A 17,911-nucleotide genomic window follows, 5' to 3' on the forward strand; every position below is an offset into this window, starting at 1 on the left:
TGACGTGGAAGAGGATTGGAGAGAGGCTAAAGACATCACTCACTGAGAACTTTCTACGCACCAAGTGCTCCAGTTCACCTCACAATTACCCTAGAAGGCATTTCTCAGGTCAGGACACTGACGCTTAGAGAGACTACCGGTCAGTCAGCAAGTTGCAGAGATGTGATTAAAACACAGGCTTTTCCGAATCCAAACACAACACCTGTAACCACTGCACTGTACCACCTTCCGTCCGTTAGAAGGAAGAGGACAAGGATGAGTCCCAGTGATACTTAGGCGGTGGAACCTGTTGCTTCCAAAATACGCTGGCAAGTTGGAATTCCGTATCTCAGCCTAGTCCAATGAGATTATTATAGTTCACCTTTAACTAGTACTATTCCCTGCCAGTTGAATCAGTGGATTTCAAAGAATACAATTCTTATAAAAAAATTTGTCTACACAGACCTGGATTCTTCCACTCTCTTCTAGGAACTTCTTACCTCCAAACTCTAAAAACTACCTTCATGTGGAGATTATGTGAAGCACCAAGACAAAGAAAGTAAAAGGACAAGGATGAGCAAGAAGTGTGTTTTCTCTGTCCCTCTGCTGAGAAAGACAGAGGCGCCGCATTTAAGGCGTCCAACACGCAAAAATGCTCAGGCTTTGCTGAAAACTAGAACACATCTCAGGCTCATATGCTCTGAGCTGTATGATAGCCATGAGGTATAAGTGGCTACTGAGCACTTGAAATGTGGCACAGTAAAATAAGAAAAAGTTCCTCCTGTATGTTGCATTTTATACAGGTGGGGCAAAAGTAGGTTTACAGTTGTGAGTAATGTGAAACATTATTCTTGTATTATTTATTAACTATTGTGTTATTTTCCATATGAACAACTGTAAACCTCCTTTTGCCCCACTTTGTACTTAATACAAAAAGCAAACTATCTCAATAATTTTTGTTATTTGTTGAAATATTTTTAGATATATTGGGATGCATAAAATGAATTAAAATTAATTTCATCCATTTTTTCATACTTTTAAAGCTTCTAGAAAACTTGTTCCAAATGTGGCTTGCATTGCACTTCTATCGGACAGACTGCTCTAGACCTTGTCAATACGAATGACCGCAACCTCACACTCTCGATTTCAAGCACGCTACTCTCCAAACACCACTTCCGATCTTTCACGTTCACTGCCTCTATTACCCAATTCCAGCAATTCTTCAACCCAAACAGGACCTGCAATTAGATGATCCAACCACTTTCTCACTGTCCCTCACCCTCCACTTCTTCCATACCCAGTTTATATTTCACTATTTATCTCTGTAATCTCTCCCCCACCCCCACCTTAAATCCCTTACACCCCTCTCTCCACCAATAACCCACATGGCGTAACCTCAGTCTGAACTAAGTATCATTCACCTGGATTCAACAAAGTCCAATTTATGCCTGGACTCCCGCAGCTGAACACAGCTGGGGACAACCAGTCTTTAATCAACTGACCAACCGTGCATGCCTTCTGGGCTTACTTGAAAATCGTGACCACTCACTTCAGGTGGGCCTTTCATACTGCTCAACATCTTAACCCTGTGTCCCTCCCATATTCTTCTCTCCACTCTCTCCTCTCACCTTCAAGGCCTCCTCTTCCTTTTTTACTCTTAGTAATGACCTTGCTTCCTTTCTGGTTGGCAAAACAGAGAACTTCCACAAGCTCTCTGCTGTCAACCACCTGCCCACCTATTGCTTCTGAGCCCACGGACTTTGTCACCCCTTCTGCTGTTCCATCTAGAGCCAGGTGCTCAAGCTGCACACTGAATCTCATCCTTTCCTGCCTACAGAAGGAGTGATTAAGCTCTTCCTCCCTCTTTCTTCCATGCCATTTATTTTCTCCTCTCCACTGGCACATTCCTATTAGCATGCAACTATGATTTCTTCCATCTTATAACAACTGTCCCTTTGCTCTATCTTCCCTTCCACATACTATACTTTTTCTCTGAGCTTCCTTCTGTTTAGAGGAGTTTTATTTGCTGTCTCCAACTCCTTGACTCTGATTTTTCTCAAACCCACTCCAATCAGGCTTTCATTCCTACCACTCCACCAAAACCCACTTGTCAAGGCCACCAATGGCCTTCATATTCCTAAGTCCAGTGATCGCCTCTCTCTGTTTTACCTGACTTACCAGCAACATCTGATACAGTTGATCCCTCCACCCACCTGAAGAACCTTCTCTTGGCTTCTAGGAGACCATACTGACAACTTACCTAACACACTGGCTGCATCTTTGGTCTCTTGCTGGTTTCTCAATCCCTCAAAAATGGAATAAGCCAATGCTCATTATCTGGGCCACTTCTCTATTTTCAGATCTTGGTGATCTGACCCGATCTCATGGTCTCTCATACCATCCTACACATGAATGAGTATCAACTATTCACCTCTATTCTCATTCACATAAAAAATGTAGCATGCTCAAAAGTCAGCTTCTGAAATCTTCCTACAAATCCTATTCTCAGTCTCCTCCATTCATGAAATAGCAATCACATCCTTATCTTTGCTAAAGCCAAAAACCTAGAGTCCACCTTGACTCTTCTGTTCATTCTCCATACCCAATTTATCAGCAAACTCCACTGCCTTTATTCCAACTAGTTCTCACCATCAACACTGCTTCCACCCTGGTCCAAGTTGCTGTCTTTCCCAAAGATTATTGTGATAGCCCCCTATCTTACCCTCCCTGCTTCTGGTCTTGGCCTCCTACAGATTTCTTCTCAACACAGCAACCAAAGCGATCCTTTGAAAACTTAAGTCAGGTCACACCTTTCCTTTGTTAAGAAATTTGACGGCGGTCTCCTGTTTCACTTGAAATAAAAGCCAAAGACCTTAAAATAGTTTGTGTGGCCTGCGTTTTCTGGCTAATCACTCGAACTAATCTCCTACAGCTCTTTCCCTTGCTCATTTTGCTCCAGTCACTCTGGCCTCTGGATCTTTGCACTTACTGTTCCTTACGCTCTTTTCTCAGGTATCTGTAAACCTTGGTTCACACCCCCTACCCACGAAGTCTTCCCCAACCACTGCCTTTAAAACACAATCAGCACCACTCTCTATCTTCCACCCCCTTGTATTTCTCCATTGCATTTAACGCCTCTTGCATACCTAGTATTTTTTATTTGTTAATTCATACAGCAAACGTGAACTGAGATCCTATCACGTGGCAGACCCTGTCCTACTTGCTGAAAATATAGGAAAATAAACAAAAATCCCTACCTTTTGAACCTTACATCACACTGGGGTGACAGACAATACACATGGTAAGTCACCACACCACATATGAAATAGTGACGATGCTAGGAGGCAAAACAGGAAAAGGGACTGCCTTGTCTCTTTCCCTTTGGAGTTTCTGAGGACTGAGTTTTGTCTTTGGTTCACACCCCGTCTCCTGTGACCATAGTGCCCAGCACACACAGGTCATACTTTTTTGTATGAAATACAAAGTAACTACTCAGTTCATGGGCACATTTTCTACTAAGAAGACACTATCAGCTGGGCTATGATTCAATGGCTAACTGGCACTAATCTTTGGGAACATACCTTCCAATTCTTTAAACTCAAACGTTTATTACCTTTGCAGGTACTGCTATACACTGGCTCAAAGGCGTTTCGTAACTGTTTGGGGATTGAGTGCTTTTAACTCCCAGCTAAATCGAGCAAAGTTCACTGTTGGCGGCAGGGGACCATACAGGTCCCAGTGAAAAGTGTGACGCGAGAGGTTCAGGGGGAGCAGGAGCAAAGGCGGGGGATCACCGCGCAGAGCCACACAAATTTCTAAGGTAAAGCAGTGCACTAACCTCGCCGCCGGAAGAGAAGAGGGACTCGCCAAAGGCGAAAGCTTCCGCCGCCTGGCTGCAGAGAAAAGGCAGAGCTGCGGCGGCTGCCTCCCTTTCCCCAAAGCCACACACCTCCAGCAGTGGGGCCTCTCCCAGCGCCCGGCACTGCGCAGGCGCGCAGAATTGTGGGCCTGGCGAAGCACGAATCGCCCTTTCCACGTGACTGCCAGACAACGTGACCCGCGCCGCCGCCGTGACCTTTTCCGCTCCCTGGTGTTTGGGACCTGCCGGTTCCTGCTAGCTTCCGCCTTCCGCCCTTCTTCCTTATTCCGCTTCTCTTGCAGTCCTTCGCTTTCCCCGCCTTCGTCCCCGGAAGATCTCCGAGGTCTCACGCCGGTCATTGTTTGTCTGTCCCAGGGGCACCAAATAAAGTTTCTTTATTCAAAAGCGTTTTTTAAGCAGTGGTGCCTGCCTTTCTCGGCTCCTCCTCTGTGTCCGCACAGCCTCTAGTCCTGCGGCGGGGGAGAGCCAAGCGTTGGCGCGCGGAACTCGGAAGGTGATGGCGGGGCCGCCGGCGTCCCTTTCGGCACAGGACGTAGGGTTTGTGTCGCTTTCTTCGCTCAGCTCCTCGGCTCTTTTACCTCGTTTCCATTTTTGCGTAAAATCGGGCTTCTCGGGGAAGCTGCGGCGGGCGGAACGGCGCCCGCTCACCCCCGGCTGCGAGCCCAGTGCTGCGGTTGGGCTCCGCTTCCCGGGGACTGCGGCGAGAACTCGCGCTAAGGCGGGGGCGAAGCAGGCCGGAGACTTGAGTCTCCTGGTTGTGGCTGCTGGCCCGCTCCAGACTCGGATCGGCGTTGCAGCATTTTTCTTGGGGGTGATTTTGTGGCCTCTTCCCTTAACACTGGCACGCACTTCGAGATCGGGCTGAAGTCCTCCAGTTACCCCACCTCTCCCTGCAGCGATCATTCAAGCGTTTTTAGATAGTTTATATTAATTTGTATTGGGCAGTTCAGTTGTTTTTAAAGTGGTTTGTGCCTGTTTTTTTTTTTAACTCCCGCTTGATTGCCGTAAGAGTTTATTGGGTATTGCAGAGAGCGTGCCTTCAATGTTTCGATAAACGCACTTTTGGGGGAGGGGCGTTAAAATTTTCTGCAAAAGTTAGGAATCTCATATATTGAGAAATGTGTTTCTTATGTTGCCGATCAAATTAATTCATAATCCCATTATAAAAAGTGCATTTTGCTTTTTAGACATCGTGTAGATCACCGTAAGAAACAGGAATTTGTATAATTGAACGGCCAAATTTATATTTGAGATATGTTCCAAAATGACGTATTTTGGAGTTTGAGATACTCCAAAATACTGCGAAACACAAGAATTCTGATAACAAAGTCACTTGACCGGGAGTAGATTGAGGCATGAGAGGTACTAGTGGCCCAAAATTTAAGTGGGCACTCAGGTTGTGCAAGTACAGGGAGTGTTTGCTTTAAAGTTTGAACCCCAGGCTTTCTTTGGACTCATCGTCAAGTTCTGACCTGGGTGGGACCTTGCCCCGGCCTTCGGGACTCTGAGGAAATTTAGTAGCTGGAAAAACAGCAATATGCAGTCTCCAGTCAAGTAAAATCTTCCAAGAACTGTCATTTCTTTTTGTATCAACTGCCTTGGGAAATTGGCGTGTCAGTTCATTTAATATTCCTACTCTTCTTTCAAGGAATGAGTAGTGATTTTAAAGGTTAAATTCTGATCACAGTAGTAATTACACCTATTAAAACCTAATCACTGTTTAGAATAAGTGCCACAAAATCAGTATCTTGTGATTTGTTTTCACTGTTTATAATTTTACAGCTATCATTTGAGGAAACCTTGAAAAACTCAGACCGTAAGCCAGTATTTTTCAAAAACTTCAGTAAGATAGTTGAGTTTTTATATATGTGATGATCCCCAGTTAAAGTTAGAATAGGTGATTGGGCAGAGGGATTTTTAAAATTATTGTGCCAACTTTGTTTTTACTTGGCCTCTGATGATCTGAAAGTAGAAGTGAAATGATCAGCCAAGTTTTGTGCTCTTTCAAAAAATCTGTACAGATGTCACCACTTACTAAGGCCTGCTTTTTCTTAAAAAAGAAAAAAAAAGTCATATATTTTCTTAAAAAACTAATTACATTTAGAATGATAATCTGTAAATCTTGGTTTTGTATGTCTAAAATCAGGACTATTATTAATTTTTTTCTATGCAAGTATACTCAAGTTTTTCCTTATCTCTAGCTTTCTTTGATACTATTTTTTTGGTTGGGAGTGTGAGCTGGTCACATGCCTTGATTTTGTTTAGGGACAAAACAGGATGGAGGGAGTAATTGTGCAGGTAGAGAAGGCAGCAGGAAAACCCTTTGAAAATGAAAACTGTCTAGGAGAAAATAAGCAGGTTCATACCCATCTTTATGTTTTTCTAGCACAGTAAAGTCTTTAGGCCATTTTACATCTGCGCCTCATTAATTTTTCTAAGTAGGTTGACGTGGGACGAGAGAACCTATTTGATTTTTAGGATAGTTCTTTTTCTGTCCTAGTCACATCATTAAAACTACTTTCTGACTAGGGAAAATAAAGGGAGTAGAATGGGAACGGTAAGAATAATTTAATAAACTCTAGGGGAGAATCTGAGATTAGAATCAGTAAGACTGCTCGGCTTTGATGACATATCAGAGAAGTTTTCAGATTTTCCTGTGTCTTAATGTAGTAGCCAGACATTGTTGGTTTTCCTTGCTATGGTTGCATGAGAAGGAATTTTAATTTAAATGGGGGAGGGGGCGGTTCCGAAACTGAAAGATGACCCATCTTCNCTTTTTCTGTCCTAGTCACATCATTAAAACTACTTTCTGACTAGGGAAAATAAAGGGAGTAGAATGGGAACGGTAAGAATAATTTAATAAACTCTAGGGGAGAATCTGAGATTAGAATCAGTAAGACTGCTCGGCTTTGATGACATATCAGAGAAGTTTTCAGATTTTCCTGTGTCTTAATGTAGTAGCCAGACATTGTTGGTTTTCCTTGTTATGGTTGCATGAGAAGGAATTTTAATTTAAATGGGGGGGGGGGTCGGTTCCGAAACTGAAAGATGACCCATCTGCTATTAATGTTATTAAGTAATGCATTAATTATGTTTGTGACTCTCTCTTCTAGATCATTTGCATATCTTACAATTAAAGACCGAATACCACAAATCTTAACCAAGGCTATTGATACATTGCATCGACATAAAAGTGAAATTTTTGAGAAACATGGAGAGGTATGAAATTATTTGAATTTTAATTCTTTTCTTAAATCTTTAACAGAAACATAGTCAGCAGTTCCCTGTCTCTGATAATGTTCATCTCACTTGTGGATAATGAAGGGACTCTTTTTCATACGATGAAACTTCAGAGAAAGCAGAATAGATAAGCAGGATAATGTTGATATATCTGGGTGTGTACTTTGATTTTCAGCTTAAGAATTCTAAATTTAGCCCTGACCTTCGTGGCTCAGTTGGTTGGGCCTCTTTTCCCAAAGCAGAAGCTCGCTGGTTTACTTCCTGGTCAGGACACATAACCGGGTTGTGGTTGGGACACCCATCGAGCCACGCAGGGGAGGCACCCAGCTTCTTGATGTTTCTTCTTTCTCCCTCCCTTCCCCACTCTCTAAAAAGAAACAAAAACTTCTAAAAGATTCTAAATGTAAATGTTTACACTAGTTTGTGAAAATGTAGTTAGGTAATAATAATATTGTTATGAAATAATATTTCATAATAATACTATTTCACAATAGTATTACTGTGAAATGTAGTTAGGTAATAATAGTATTTTTTCCTTCTTAAATATAGGTCCATAAAAATGTGTTACCTTAGGGCAATCATTCATTTATATATTATATAAAGCATTTATATATACAACTTAATTATTTGTACATTATTTATATATTTTTAAAATATATCATTGTTTCTTCCATATTTTTGCAGAAAGGCATGGAGGCTGAAAAGAAAGCTATTTCTCTTCTTTCTAAATTACGGAATGAACTACAAACAGATAAGCCAATCACCCCCTTGGTTGAGAAGTTTGCTGATACTGACCTGTGGAATCGGTACCTAGAATATCAGCAGAGTCTTTTAAATGAAAGTGATGGAAAACCAAGGTGGTTCCACTCGCCGTGGCTGTTTGTGGAGTGCTACGTGTATCGTAGAATTCACGAAGCAGTTATCCAGAGGTAAGTGTATAATCATCAGATAAATGTGTAGATGATTGATTCTTCTTTTGAAATGACAACATGATAAGTTTAAAAGTAAAAACCAGGGGAAACCTGAATTCAGCTCAGCAGATACTAATGCCGCTGCTGGGCACTCTGCAGACCTCACCACCGCACTCGAGTGGGTAGAAGATCGAATATCTAGGAATGAATTCAAAATTCTTATGAAGGTGCTTTTCTTCTAGAGTAAAATAAATTGTACTTATTGAGGAAAAAATGTTAGTTTGAAATAATTACTTATATAAAAATTAAGACAGGACAAAGTGAGCGTGTTTTGTTTAAAAAATAAACATGTCAGTTTGGTACAAGGAATCAACAGAGCAATGAATCAATCTGTTGTTTTAGCATTGTCTTAATTTGAGCCCTGTTTTATTTATGTATTTATTTTTAAATTGATTTTACAAAGAGGAAAGGGGAGAGAGAGAGAAACAATAGTTTTCTTACCCTTATTGTGCATTCGTTGGTTAATGCTTGTGTGAGCCTTCACTAGGGATGGGACCTCCACGGGTTGGGACGATGCTCTAACCTCCTGCGCTGCCTGGCCAAGGCCTGTTTTTCTTTCTTTCTTTCTTCTTTTTTAATGGCTAGATTAGAAAAGGGCTAAACAAACATTCTAAATAACTTTTTATACATTTGTGTATATTAATTTACTTTTTCTAAAAAATTCTGGTAAAGAACTGATTTAATAGAGCAGGAGAAAATGTAACGTGGATTGTTCTTTTCTCTCACAGGTTAAAAAATACAGTGCTGAGTGAGAGGAATCTTTTGGTATCTGTATCTAAACGTAGCGTAGGATAATTTAAAGCAATCGGTTAAACCAGCACTAAAAGTAAAATTAAAAAATAAATTTGGGAAACATGCATAAACTTGAGTCTGTTCATTAGCTTTTTCTGTCATAATCTTTATAAGTTATAGTTTATTGATTTTCCTGAATAAGTATGTTTTAGGACTTCAGTTCTAAAAGCAAATGTATTAAAAGTCTAGCCTACTTTCTGGTACATAGAAGCATCCAGGCAAAAGACTATAGCTGATAGTAGCCGCTCTCGCACATTGAATTCCGTGTAAGTTCCAGTTACTTTGCAGCCCAGTGAAATGTAGGTGGTATTGTGGTTTCCATTTTATAGTTGAGGAATCTGAGGCTCAAACAGGTGACTGCCTTACCCATGACTAGTGAACGGTAGAGCCAGTATCTGAGCCTGGTCTGTGTAAATTAGATGAGAGCCCCCATCAAATGTTTTCCCAAGCAGCACATTTGCATGTATGTCAGGAACGAGGGTTAGTCTGAAATTCTGGGTGATAGTTTTATGAAGGGTTGAAAGACTGGGTGGTGGAGTTTGCATTAGTGGAGTGTGGGAGTTAGAAGGACAAAATGAATGCTGTTTCTGAGTTTTACTTTAGAGGTCGATCGGGTCAGAGAACAAAAAAGAAGATCTAGAGCAGAAGTTCACAAACCCGTCTGCATGTAGCCCAGTTGGGGAGATTTTTTTTTTTACATGCAGAACTTGAAATCACTGTATTAAAAGAAATACCAATGATTTAATTTTTTGGTGGTGGGGTGGTTTTCTTGCACACCTCAAAATCTGCACAGCCTGGGCCGATGTCTACTAGACAAGAAGAGCTTGTTAAAAGGGGCAGAGGCAACATTTAGCTCCGAGTTCTAGGAGTGGGAGTATTAGTCAGCGGTGGATGTAGACCTCTCTCCTACGCTAGCGCCCGGGCAGATATCGGGGGGTCTGGGGTCTGTGTGGCCGGGTGCCAGAGCTCAGATTGCGTGGCAGCGAGGGGGCCACCCACGGCAGCACGAGCCTGGGAGGAGTTTTCAGGGGTCCGATTTGTTGGGGCTCTTGGAGGAGGCATTCCTGTCCTGGCAGCTCCAAAGTGAGCAGAGAAAGTTTCTGGTTTTTTAAACTTTTGTAGGATCCCATCGCAGCCCCTCAAGGAAAACCAGCCACTATCCTGGCCTGTGTTAGTTTGGCCTGTTTTTAAATTTAAGTGAAATTATGAGGAGTGTAGTTCTGTATCTTGTTTCTCTCACTCTGCATTACGTTGGTGAGATTCATCTATTGATACATTATTTGCATATAATTGTAAATCATTCGTTTTCATAGCTACATAGTATTGCGGTGTGTGAATATATCACACCACTTACCTGTTCTCTTGTTGACGGGTATCTGAGTAGTTCCCAGTTTGGGGTTATTAGGAACAGCGCTGCGCAAGCATTCAAACACGTGTTTTGGCCAACATCTGTGTGCATTCATTTCTGCTGAGAACATACCTAGGAGTGAACCACTGGGTCATAGTGTGTGCACATATGCAGCGTTAGTAGGTTCTAAAATAGCAAACATTTTAACGTCGGAAATCATTTATATAGTTAAGTGAGTTTATGCTCTTAAATACAAGAAATAAAGTCGATTCTTAATAAGAGGTGTGACTTGAATGAATGATTTGTTAGTAAAACCCTGGAACAGAGGTTGGCAAACTTTTTTGGTATGGTATACGTTTCAGATAGTGTATGTTTCAGGCTGTAGGGCCCCATGCCCTTTGTTGAAGCTACTTAGCTTTGTCACCGCAGTGTGGCAGCAGCCCTCTGTGCCGCAGAAACGGGCGAGCGTGGCTGTGTTCCAATTAAACTTCATTCACAGACACTTAGATTTTAATTTCGTGTGGCACAGCATATTTTGGTTATTTCCAACCATTCAAAAATGTGAAACCGTTCTTAGCTTGTAGGTCATACAAAACAGGTGGTGGGGCAGATCGGCTCTGCAAGCCATCGTTTGCTGACCCCAGCACTTGAACCTGTGTGTCCAAATAATTTTTATTCTTTTAAGTCACCTCGAGAGACTGGTTTATTTCAGCAATGCTGCCATTGCTAAAGTCACCTTCTAATTCTTTGGAACTTTTTCAGAGCCAGTTTACAAGCCTCAAATAAGAATATTAGTCTCATTTTTTTAGTTACTCCTCATTTTTGACCAAAAGTGTTTTTCACTCCATTTGATTAATACCCTTCATTCTGCTGAAATTGCTGAGGGACGTTTGGCTGTTTCCAAAAGGAATGAACTCCAGAGGATGAAGACATGCTGTCACTGACAGGACGTTTGATAATGTGCCACAGGTTCTGAAGAAAATTCCAAATGAGGGATTCCTAAAGTGCTTTGAGCAATGGCAGCATCCTCGGGTGAGGGTGCGCTCCCAAGGGGCTGACTGGAAGGAGGCCGCGGTCATTTGGATGCGTGCACTCTGGTAGGTGGTGGCTTTTCATCAGTCCCGTAACTTAGTCATACTGTTTTCCCTAATGTGAATGACCCCTGGACAGAAGTAGCTAGTTTAGAGGTTCAGATAATCTGAATGTCTTTCATAGTTGATTCTGAAAAGGCTATTCCGCCAGCATTTATAGCTCCCTAGTTATGTTTTTCTTTTTTTTAAAAAAATATTTTATTTATTTATCTTTAGAGGGGAAGGGAAGGAGAGAGGGAGAGAAACATCAATGTATGGTTGCCTTTCATGCGTCCCCTGCTGGGAGTTGGCCTGCAGGGACCTGGCCTGCAACCCAGGCATGTGCCCTGACTGGGAATCGAACCGCGATCGTCTGGTTCGCAGGTCCGCGCTCAATCCACTGAGCTACACCAGCCAGGCCCTAGTTATGTTTTTCTTAGGCTGCTATGAATATTACTTGAACTCTCATTGAACAGCATGGAGATGCAGCCATGGCACATACGTCACCATTGGTCAGACTCAACGTGGAGTAAAAGTTGTCAGGAAAAAAAGTCAATGAGACATCTACACATAAATGATCAAAGTTGGTCATTATAATAAAATTTACATAGTATTATCTGAAGTAGTCTTTGTGTCCCATAATGCTTCTGTTTGACTGATTAGCACGTTATAGTCAAATATTCTGTTTGTATCCGTATGTTACTTGGGACCTGCCACATTGAGCACTCCCAAACGTGCTTGTTAAAGTAATCGTCTGGAAATGTTCTCTCCTTTGCCTTGGAAACCCTACTGGGTAAATCATGATTTTAAGATGTTTTTTATTTACTTTTAGAGAGTGGGGAAGGGAGAGAGAAAGGGAAGGAGCGAAACGTTGATGTGCAGAGATGCCTCTCAACGTGCCCTCATCTTGGGATCTGGTCCGAAACCCAGGCATGTGCTCTGAGTGGGAATCGAACTGGAGACCTTCCAGTGTGCAGGCCAGTGCTCAGTCCACTGAGCCACACCAGCCAGGGCTAAATAATTATGAATATAGTCATTAGTTATTTAAATACTTCTAGTAAAATATTTGATTAGGGAACTTTTGACAGTTAATTAAAATGAGTTGGGGGATTTTGTACACTTTGATTGTTTTTGTGTAATGTAGCTTGATCTGTGTTATATCTAGTGCTTATTGCCAATAATTTTCGAGACTGAATGCTACTATTCTCTTTCATTTAAAGAATTGCAGTTACTCAAGTGTGTGGGGGAAAAGGGTACCGAGTTGTATAAATGTTTCACTTCCGTTTTTCTTTTACTTTAGTCCACCAATCGATGACTTTGATGTATTCAGAGAATCAAAAGAGCAAAACTTCTTTGAGTCACAGGACTCGATCATGGCTTTATGTACTCACCTGCAAGAGTTAAAGAAAACTATTGAAGATTTAGGTGAAAATCAGCTGAAAAATGAGTTTTTTAAACTTCTTCAGGTAAATGTGATAATTAATCTCCCAAGTATATTTATTTGTTTATACAAAGAGTTAAAAAATAGACTGGTACACATTTAACACCAAAGCATGTATATACATTGTCATAGTAGTCATATTGATAATTGATCATTTTAGTAGTATTAAGAGATGAAAAATCCATATAATCTCTTGAAAATGGGTTTTGAAATCTCCGCTCCAACTGGAGGTGATTTAGTGGCTTCACGGCTGCCGTCACTCCCGAGAGAGTGCTTCGAGGTCATTTGCTCGGCCCAGCCTGACTGCGGCTTGAGTGCTGGCTTTGCCTCTTGTTTGCGTTTGGACCTGAGGCAGGTTACTCAGTGCATCTGAGTTTTGGTTTCCTCTCCTGTTAAATGAGGATGGTACTGTACGCCTCGTCGTTTGGCGTGAGGAACTAGACTCACTCATGTGAGTGCTGCCCAGGGTGGGACACAGAGCGCGCTCCCGTCGTCGTCAGGTAGAAAGAGTGTCCCATTTGATATGGTGTTACTGCATTTCTTCCTTTGTCTTGTTTAAGTTTAGTTTTAAATTCTCATTCAGAAAGTTCTTAAACTTATGTTACTAAGATCAGAACTGTTTGAAAATGTATAGTTCTACACAGTAGTGCCCCACCCTCGCTTCCTAGGAAAAGTTAGAAACATTTTCAGAAAAAGATGTTAGAAAATGTCATAAAGAGCAATAAAGCAGGGGAGGGGGCAGTATTAAATAGGGCTGCCAGGGAAGGGCCTGCGCAGATGGTGACTTGGGGAAAGACCTGAAACAGGTGAAGGAGAAGGCCCCGGGCATGTCTGGGGGGAGCATTCCCCCCGAGGGCCCGAGCGGGGAGCCTGCCAGGTGAGTGAGAAGCTGGAAAGGATCCCGCAGGAAATGAGAGAGGTAAGGGGCGGGGGCTGGGAGGGCCTCAGAACGCCGAGTAAGCAAAGGGAGAGACTTGGGTTTAGTTCCTAATGCGAAGTGGAGAGCTATTGCAGAGTTTGGGTCAGAGGAGTAACATTAAATGACACTTTCAAGGATTGCGTCTGAGAACAGACCGAAGGGGCTCAGGGTAGAAACCGAGTTACTAAAGTGACCCGCGTGAGGGATGACAGGGCCGAGATGGTAGCATAAGAGGTGTTCCGTGGGCGCCCTGTGCCTCTGGGTACCCTTCGGAAGTAGAGGCTTCAGAACGTGCTCACAGGCTGTGGGACGGGCGGTGGGACGGGCGAAGTCCCAGTGAAACGTTCAGGGCAAGCAGCCTAAGCTGAGGGATTAAGAGGGAAGGCTTATTTTGAGTTTGGGAGAAAAGGTGTCAGGGTGTTGCTTACAAACCTTGTCATCCTTTACCCTCTGAACTATTCTTTATGTTTAGCTTAGATTTAAAAAAAGAAAGAAAAGCAGCATTTTATTCTTCACCCATAACAGTCTGCTCTTTCATAGTCTTTGAATATGTTCTTTGTCCCATAAGTTAAATTGCGAGGAAGAGTACCAGTCTATTTCCTGTCACCTGCTTCGGCCAGCTACCCCAAATTGCCACTCTGCGGCCCAGTAAAGGGGGCCAGAGTTGCTCCCCATTGGCGCTCATGTTGACCAGCGGGCTGACTTCCTACAAGGAGCTCTGTTTTAGTTTGGGGGAATATTGATCTGTTTTTAAAAGCAGTAGAACTCTGCCTCTGTCCACACAAACATTTTGGGGTCTGCTCTGTCACACACTGTTCTCGATGCCAGGCATGCAATGGCGAGGAGGACAGACCAGTCCTTGCTGTCACAGAACTTGTCGTCTTGAGGGCCTGTAGTCAGTCAAATAAGGGCGCAGATCAGAACTAATCACAGACAGGAAAGCGGTGTGAAGGAAGCGTGCGGGCGGCTGGCGGGGACCTTGACCTCAGCTGGGGAGGGCCTCTTCTACACCGTCAGAAGTTTCTGCATCAGACTTGGACTTACACTTAAAGAGAAATTTAAAAGATAAAAATAAATAATATTCTTGGTCGGAATATTCGTTTTCCTCTTACTTTGAATCACAAGAGTAGAGTCTCCTTTGGCTAATGTTTATTGGGGACTTCCTCCACAAGCCAGCCATTGTATACACTACTCACACCCATCATGTCCATTCTCACAATAACTCGACAAGGTAAGTGCTGTTATTGTCTCACTTTCCAGTTGCATAACCTGAGCCTTGGCGATCATATGTAATGTGCCAGTGGTCGTTAATTAGAAATGCGGGGATTAGAACCCAGGACTGGCTGGTTCCAGAGCTTATACTCCTAAACATGTAATTTTAGTTATAGCTTAAAAGATAGAATTATATGCCTTTTCCTACAAAATAAGCTTGAATATTGTTTTGATTTAAAGTAGAATAATTAGTAGAGTTGGAATGGTCTCTAGACTAGACATCACTGTGTCCAGTTTCTTTATTTTACAAGTTAGAGAACTAAATCCCAGAGACTGGATTTACTAAAAGGAATTGAGCAGAGGTGGGTGGGTGGGTGGGTGGGTGGGTGTGTGTGTGTGTGTGTGTGTGTGTGTGTGTGTTGGGGGGGGTAGAGAGAAGGGGCCAAGAGGAAAAAGGGCACTCCTGTTTTACTCTTGGCACTGAATTATAAAAGTGAACTTTGCAGCTTATTTTTACAGCATCTGATCATGTTCTCATAGCTGCAAGATGTGAAAATTTTTATTCTGATTAAATGATATGGGTCATTAACATCATTCAAACCAGTTTTTTAAAGTTCACCATGTATTGAGCAGTTAAAGTCTCATTGTTTTACCTTTTTGTGCAATAACATGTAAACATGGTCTGCGTTACTAGACTGAGTAGATTCGATGGACATTTTATATCGAGTTCTACGGAAATGGATTTATGAATACTTGCAGCAACCTTTTCCCCACCCCCACATCCTACATGTTTTTTTTGTCACTTAGAAGAAATGTAAAAGTTTTGTCCTTTTTCTTTTTCAGATTTCTCTGTGGGGAAATAAGTGTGACCTGTCTCTGTCAGGTGGGGAAACCAGTTCTCAGAAGACCAACATCATAAACTCTTTGGAAGGCCTGAAGCCTTTTATTTTAGTGAATGACACGGAACATCTTTGGTCATTACTTAGCAGTTGCAAGAAAACAAGAGAAGAAGTGTCTGTTACTAGAGTGGCTATTGTTCTGGATAATTCTGGCTTTGAACTTGTTACAGATTTAATATTAGCTGACTTCTTGTTGTCTTCTAAACTGGCTACTGAGGTCCATTTTTATGGAAAAATGATTCCATGGTTTGTTTCTGATACCACCATACATGATTTTAACTGGTTAATCGAAGAAGTAAAACAGTCTAATCATAAGTGGGTATCCAAGTGTGGGGTTGACTGGGAAAACTATATTAAAGTAGGCAGGTGGGTTTATCGTGATCATATATTTTGGACGCTGCCTCATGAATTCTGTGAGATGTCTCAAGTTGCCCCTGACTTATACACTGAACTACAAAAGGCACATTTAGTTTTATTCAAGGGCGATTTGAATTACAGGAAGTTGACAGGTGACAGAAAATGGGAATTTACAGTTCCATTCCATGAGGCTTTGAACGGCTTCCATCCCGCCCCGCTCTGCAGCGTCCGGACATTAAAAGCTGAAGTCCAGGTTGGTCTGCACCCTGGGCAAGGTGAGCAGCTCACAGCCTCCGAGCCCAACTGGCTGACCACTGGGAAATACGGAATATTTCAGTTTGATGGTCCACTCTGACTTGGTTTAGGAACTCTGAGTTGTGTAGAAAGATCTGACAGGCAGTTTTGATCTGCAGAAAAGCAGCGTGTGAAGTTAGTCACTTGGCTGCTTTGCATTAGCTCTGGGAAACTTGGACTCTGGGTGCTCAGTTACACGCACTGGGTGCTGTTTCCTTTGAACGTTGTGCCCCATACGTTGTTGTGAGGATAGATGGATTAAGCTAGTTACAGATACTTACATTTTTGTTGGAATCTAAGTAACTTAATTTCATATTAAATGCATATTTTCAAGTGGTTTTCATGAACATATTTTTAATTGGGCAGAAAGCGTAGTATAAATGAGTAAGTTAACTTTTAAAATTATAACGGTGCATGGGATGTGATATCCTAGGGAGCATGGAATTTTATTTAACTTGATTTTGGGCTCTAGGAATAAGGGCTCTGAAAATACACATCTTAAATATACTTTGTTAAGAGACACATGTGATATTTGAATACATGAAAGTAAAAATTACCTCATAAGTTAATTGTAATTTTGTCCTTACATTTTATTTCATTTCAGTAGCCTGTGTTATTTGCCTGCATTTAGATTTTACTTGACCTTTGGAATGGATGGTAGGAAACACAAAACTGAACAGAATGGAAGAACTGGTATTTGAGGAAAAATGCAGTACCTTTTATATTCTATTTGTGATACCTGTAATCAACTGAAATATATTATTTTAACAGATAAGCGCTTTAAATGAACAGATTTTTAGATTGTTCAGCAGTTTTAAAAGTGCTTTAGAGAGAAAAGAACTTGTGTACTGAATTTGGAGTTGATTCGTTTTTTTATATTCTTACACGTTTATTGCTGATTGTCAGATCTTAAAACTGTCTTTCAGGTCAGCTTCTTTTGCAACTCAAATTGGGAAAACCTGGAAATGTTTTCTCACACTAAAAAAATAAAACGAATTATACCGAGAGTCACATTGGTTTTCTTTTCCAATGGGAGGAGGTCAAGAAGGGAAGATTTAAGATAAGGGGCATTTAACGAGGCAACCCACATGTGCCACAGAAGTTGCCAGAACTCTCCCTCTTTCAACAGAGGTTTGGTTTGTAAGTTCTGTCACTTAAGTTACCGAGTGTGCCTCTAAGCGTTTAAGATTTTTTTGGTAAAATGTTTATGTAAACCTGCACAGTTTAAATTTACCCTTTCATTCTCTACATGTATGTGTTCCTGTTGTAAACACGAAGTGACTTAAACACTGAGCGTATTGGAATCATTTTTAAGAAATTTTTAAAATTTATTTTTAGAGGGGAAGGGAAGAAGAAAGAGGGAGAGAAACATCAGTGTGAGAGAGAAACATTGGTCAGTGGGCTCTTGCACAGTCCCCAACTGGCAGCTGAACCTGCAACTTAGACATACGCCCCGACTGGGAATTGAACTGGTGACCTTTTCGCTTTGCAGAGTGATACCCAACCAAC

At 41.8% G+C, this 17,911-nt stretch overlaps 2 protein-coding genes across 5 annotated transcripts in view; one reads left to right on the plus strand and one right to left on the minus strand.

Annotated features, from left to right (window-relative positions):
* Window positions 1-3,978, minus strand: part of RMND1 (required for meiotic nuclear division 1 homolog) — a 40,048-nt gene extending 36,070 nt beyond the window's left edge. The window contains exons 1-2 of one of the 4 annotated variants that reach the window (XM_037050352.1): window positions 3,818-3,978; window positions 2,240-2,381 (exon numbers count right to left, since the gene is read on the minus strand). The gene's annotated coding sequence lies outside the window, so the exon portion shown is untranslated. Of the gene's footprint in view, window positions 1-2,239; window positions 2,382-2,701; window positions 2,723-3,592; window positions 3,779-3,817 lie in introns of those variants that run through there. The other 3 variants (XM_037050223.1, XM_037050404.1, XM_037050276.1) reach the window with 3 other exon arrangements.
* A 271-nt stretch (window positions 3,979-4,249) lies between these two features.
* DCPH1 (damage control phosphatase 1) lies at window positions 4,250-17,410 on the plus strand. The gene is made up of 5 exons (XM_037050520.1): window positions 4,250-4,396; window positions 6,973-7,078; window positions 7,784-8,028; window positions 12,581-12,746; window positions 15,696-17,410. The coding sequence occupies exons 1-5, from the start codon at window positions 4,356-4,358 to the stop codon at window positions 16,461-16,463; spliced, it is 1,326 nt and encodes a 441-aa protein (XP_036906415.1). The 5' UTR covers window positions 4,250-4,355; the 3' UTR covers window positions 16,464-17,410.
* Window positions 17,411-17,911: the final 501 nt, after the last annotated feature.

Source organism: Sturnira hondurensis, unplaced genomic scaffold (assembly GCF_014824575.4).
Source record: "Sturnira hondurensis isolate 20B ecotype Veracruz unplaced genomic scaffold, ASM1482457v3 Scaffold0000167, whole genome shotgun sequence".
Classification (NCBI taxonomy): Eukaryota; Metazoa; Chordata; class Mammalia; order Chiroptera; family Phyllostomidae; genus Sturnira; species Sturnira hondurensis.

What these genes read in the sequence shown, in the direction of transcription:
- DCPH1 (XM_037050520.1), top strand. Translation starts at nt 4,356, where the DNA reads ATGGCGGGGCCGCCGGCGTCCCTTTCGGCACAGGACGTAGG. An exon ending in CTTTCGGCACAGGACGTAGG is followed by an intron (nt 4,397 to 6,972) that starts GTTTGTGTCGCT and finishes TCTCTCTTCTAG; the next exon opens with ATCATTTGCATATCTTACAA. An exon ending in CACGAAGCAGTTATCCAGAG is followed by an intron (nt 8,029 to 12,580) that starts GTAAGTGTATAA and finishes CTTTTACTTTAG; the next exon opens with TCCACCAATCGATGACTTTG.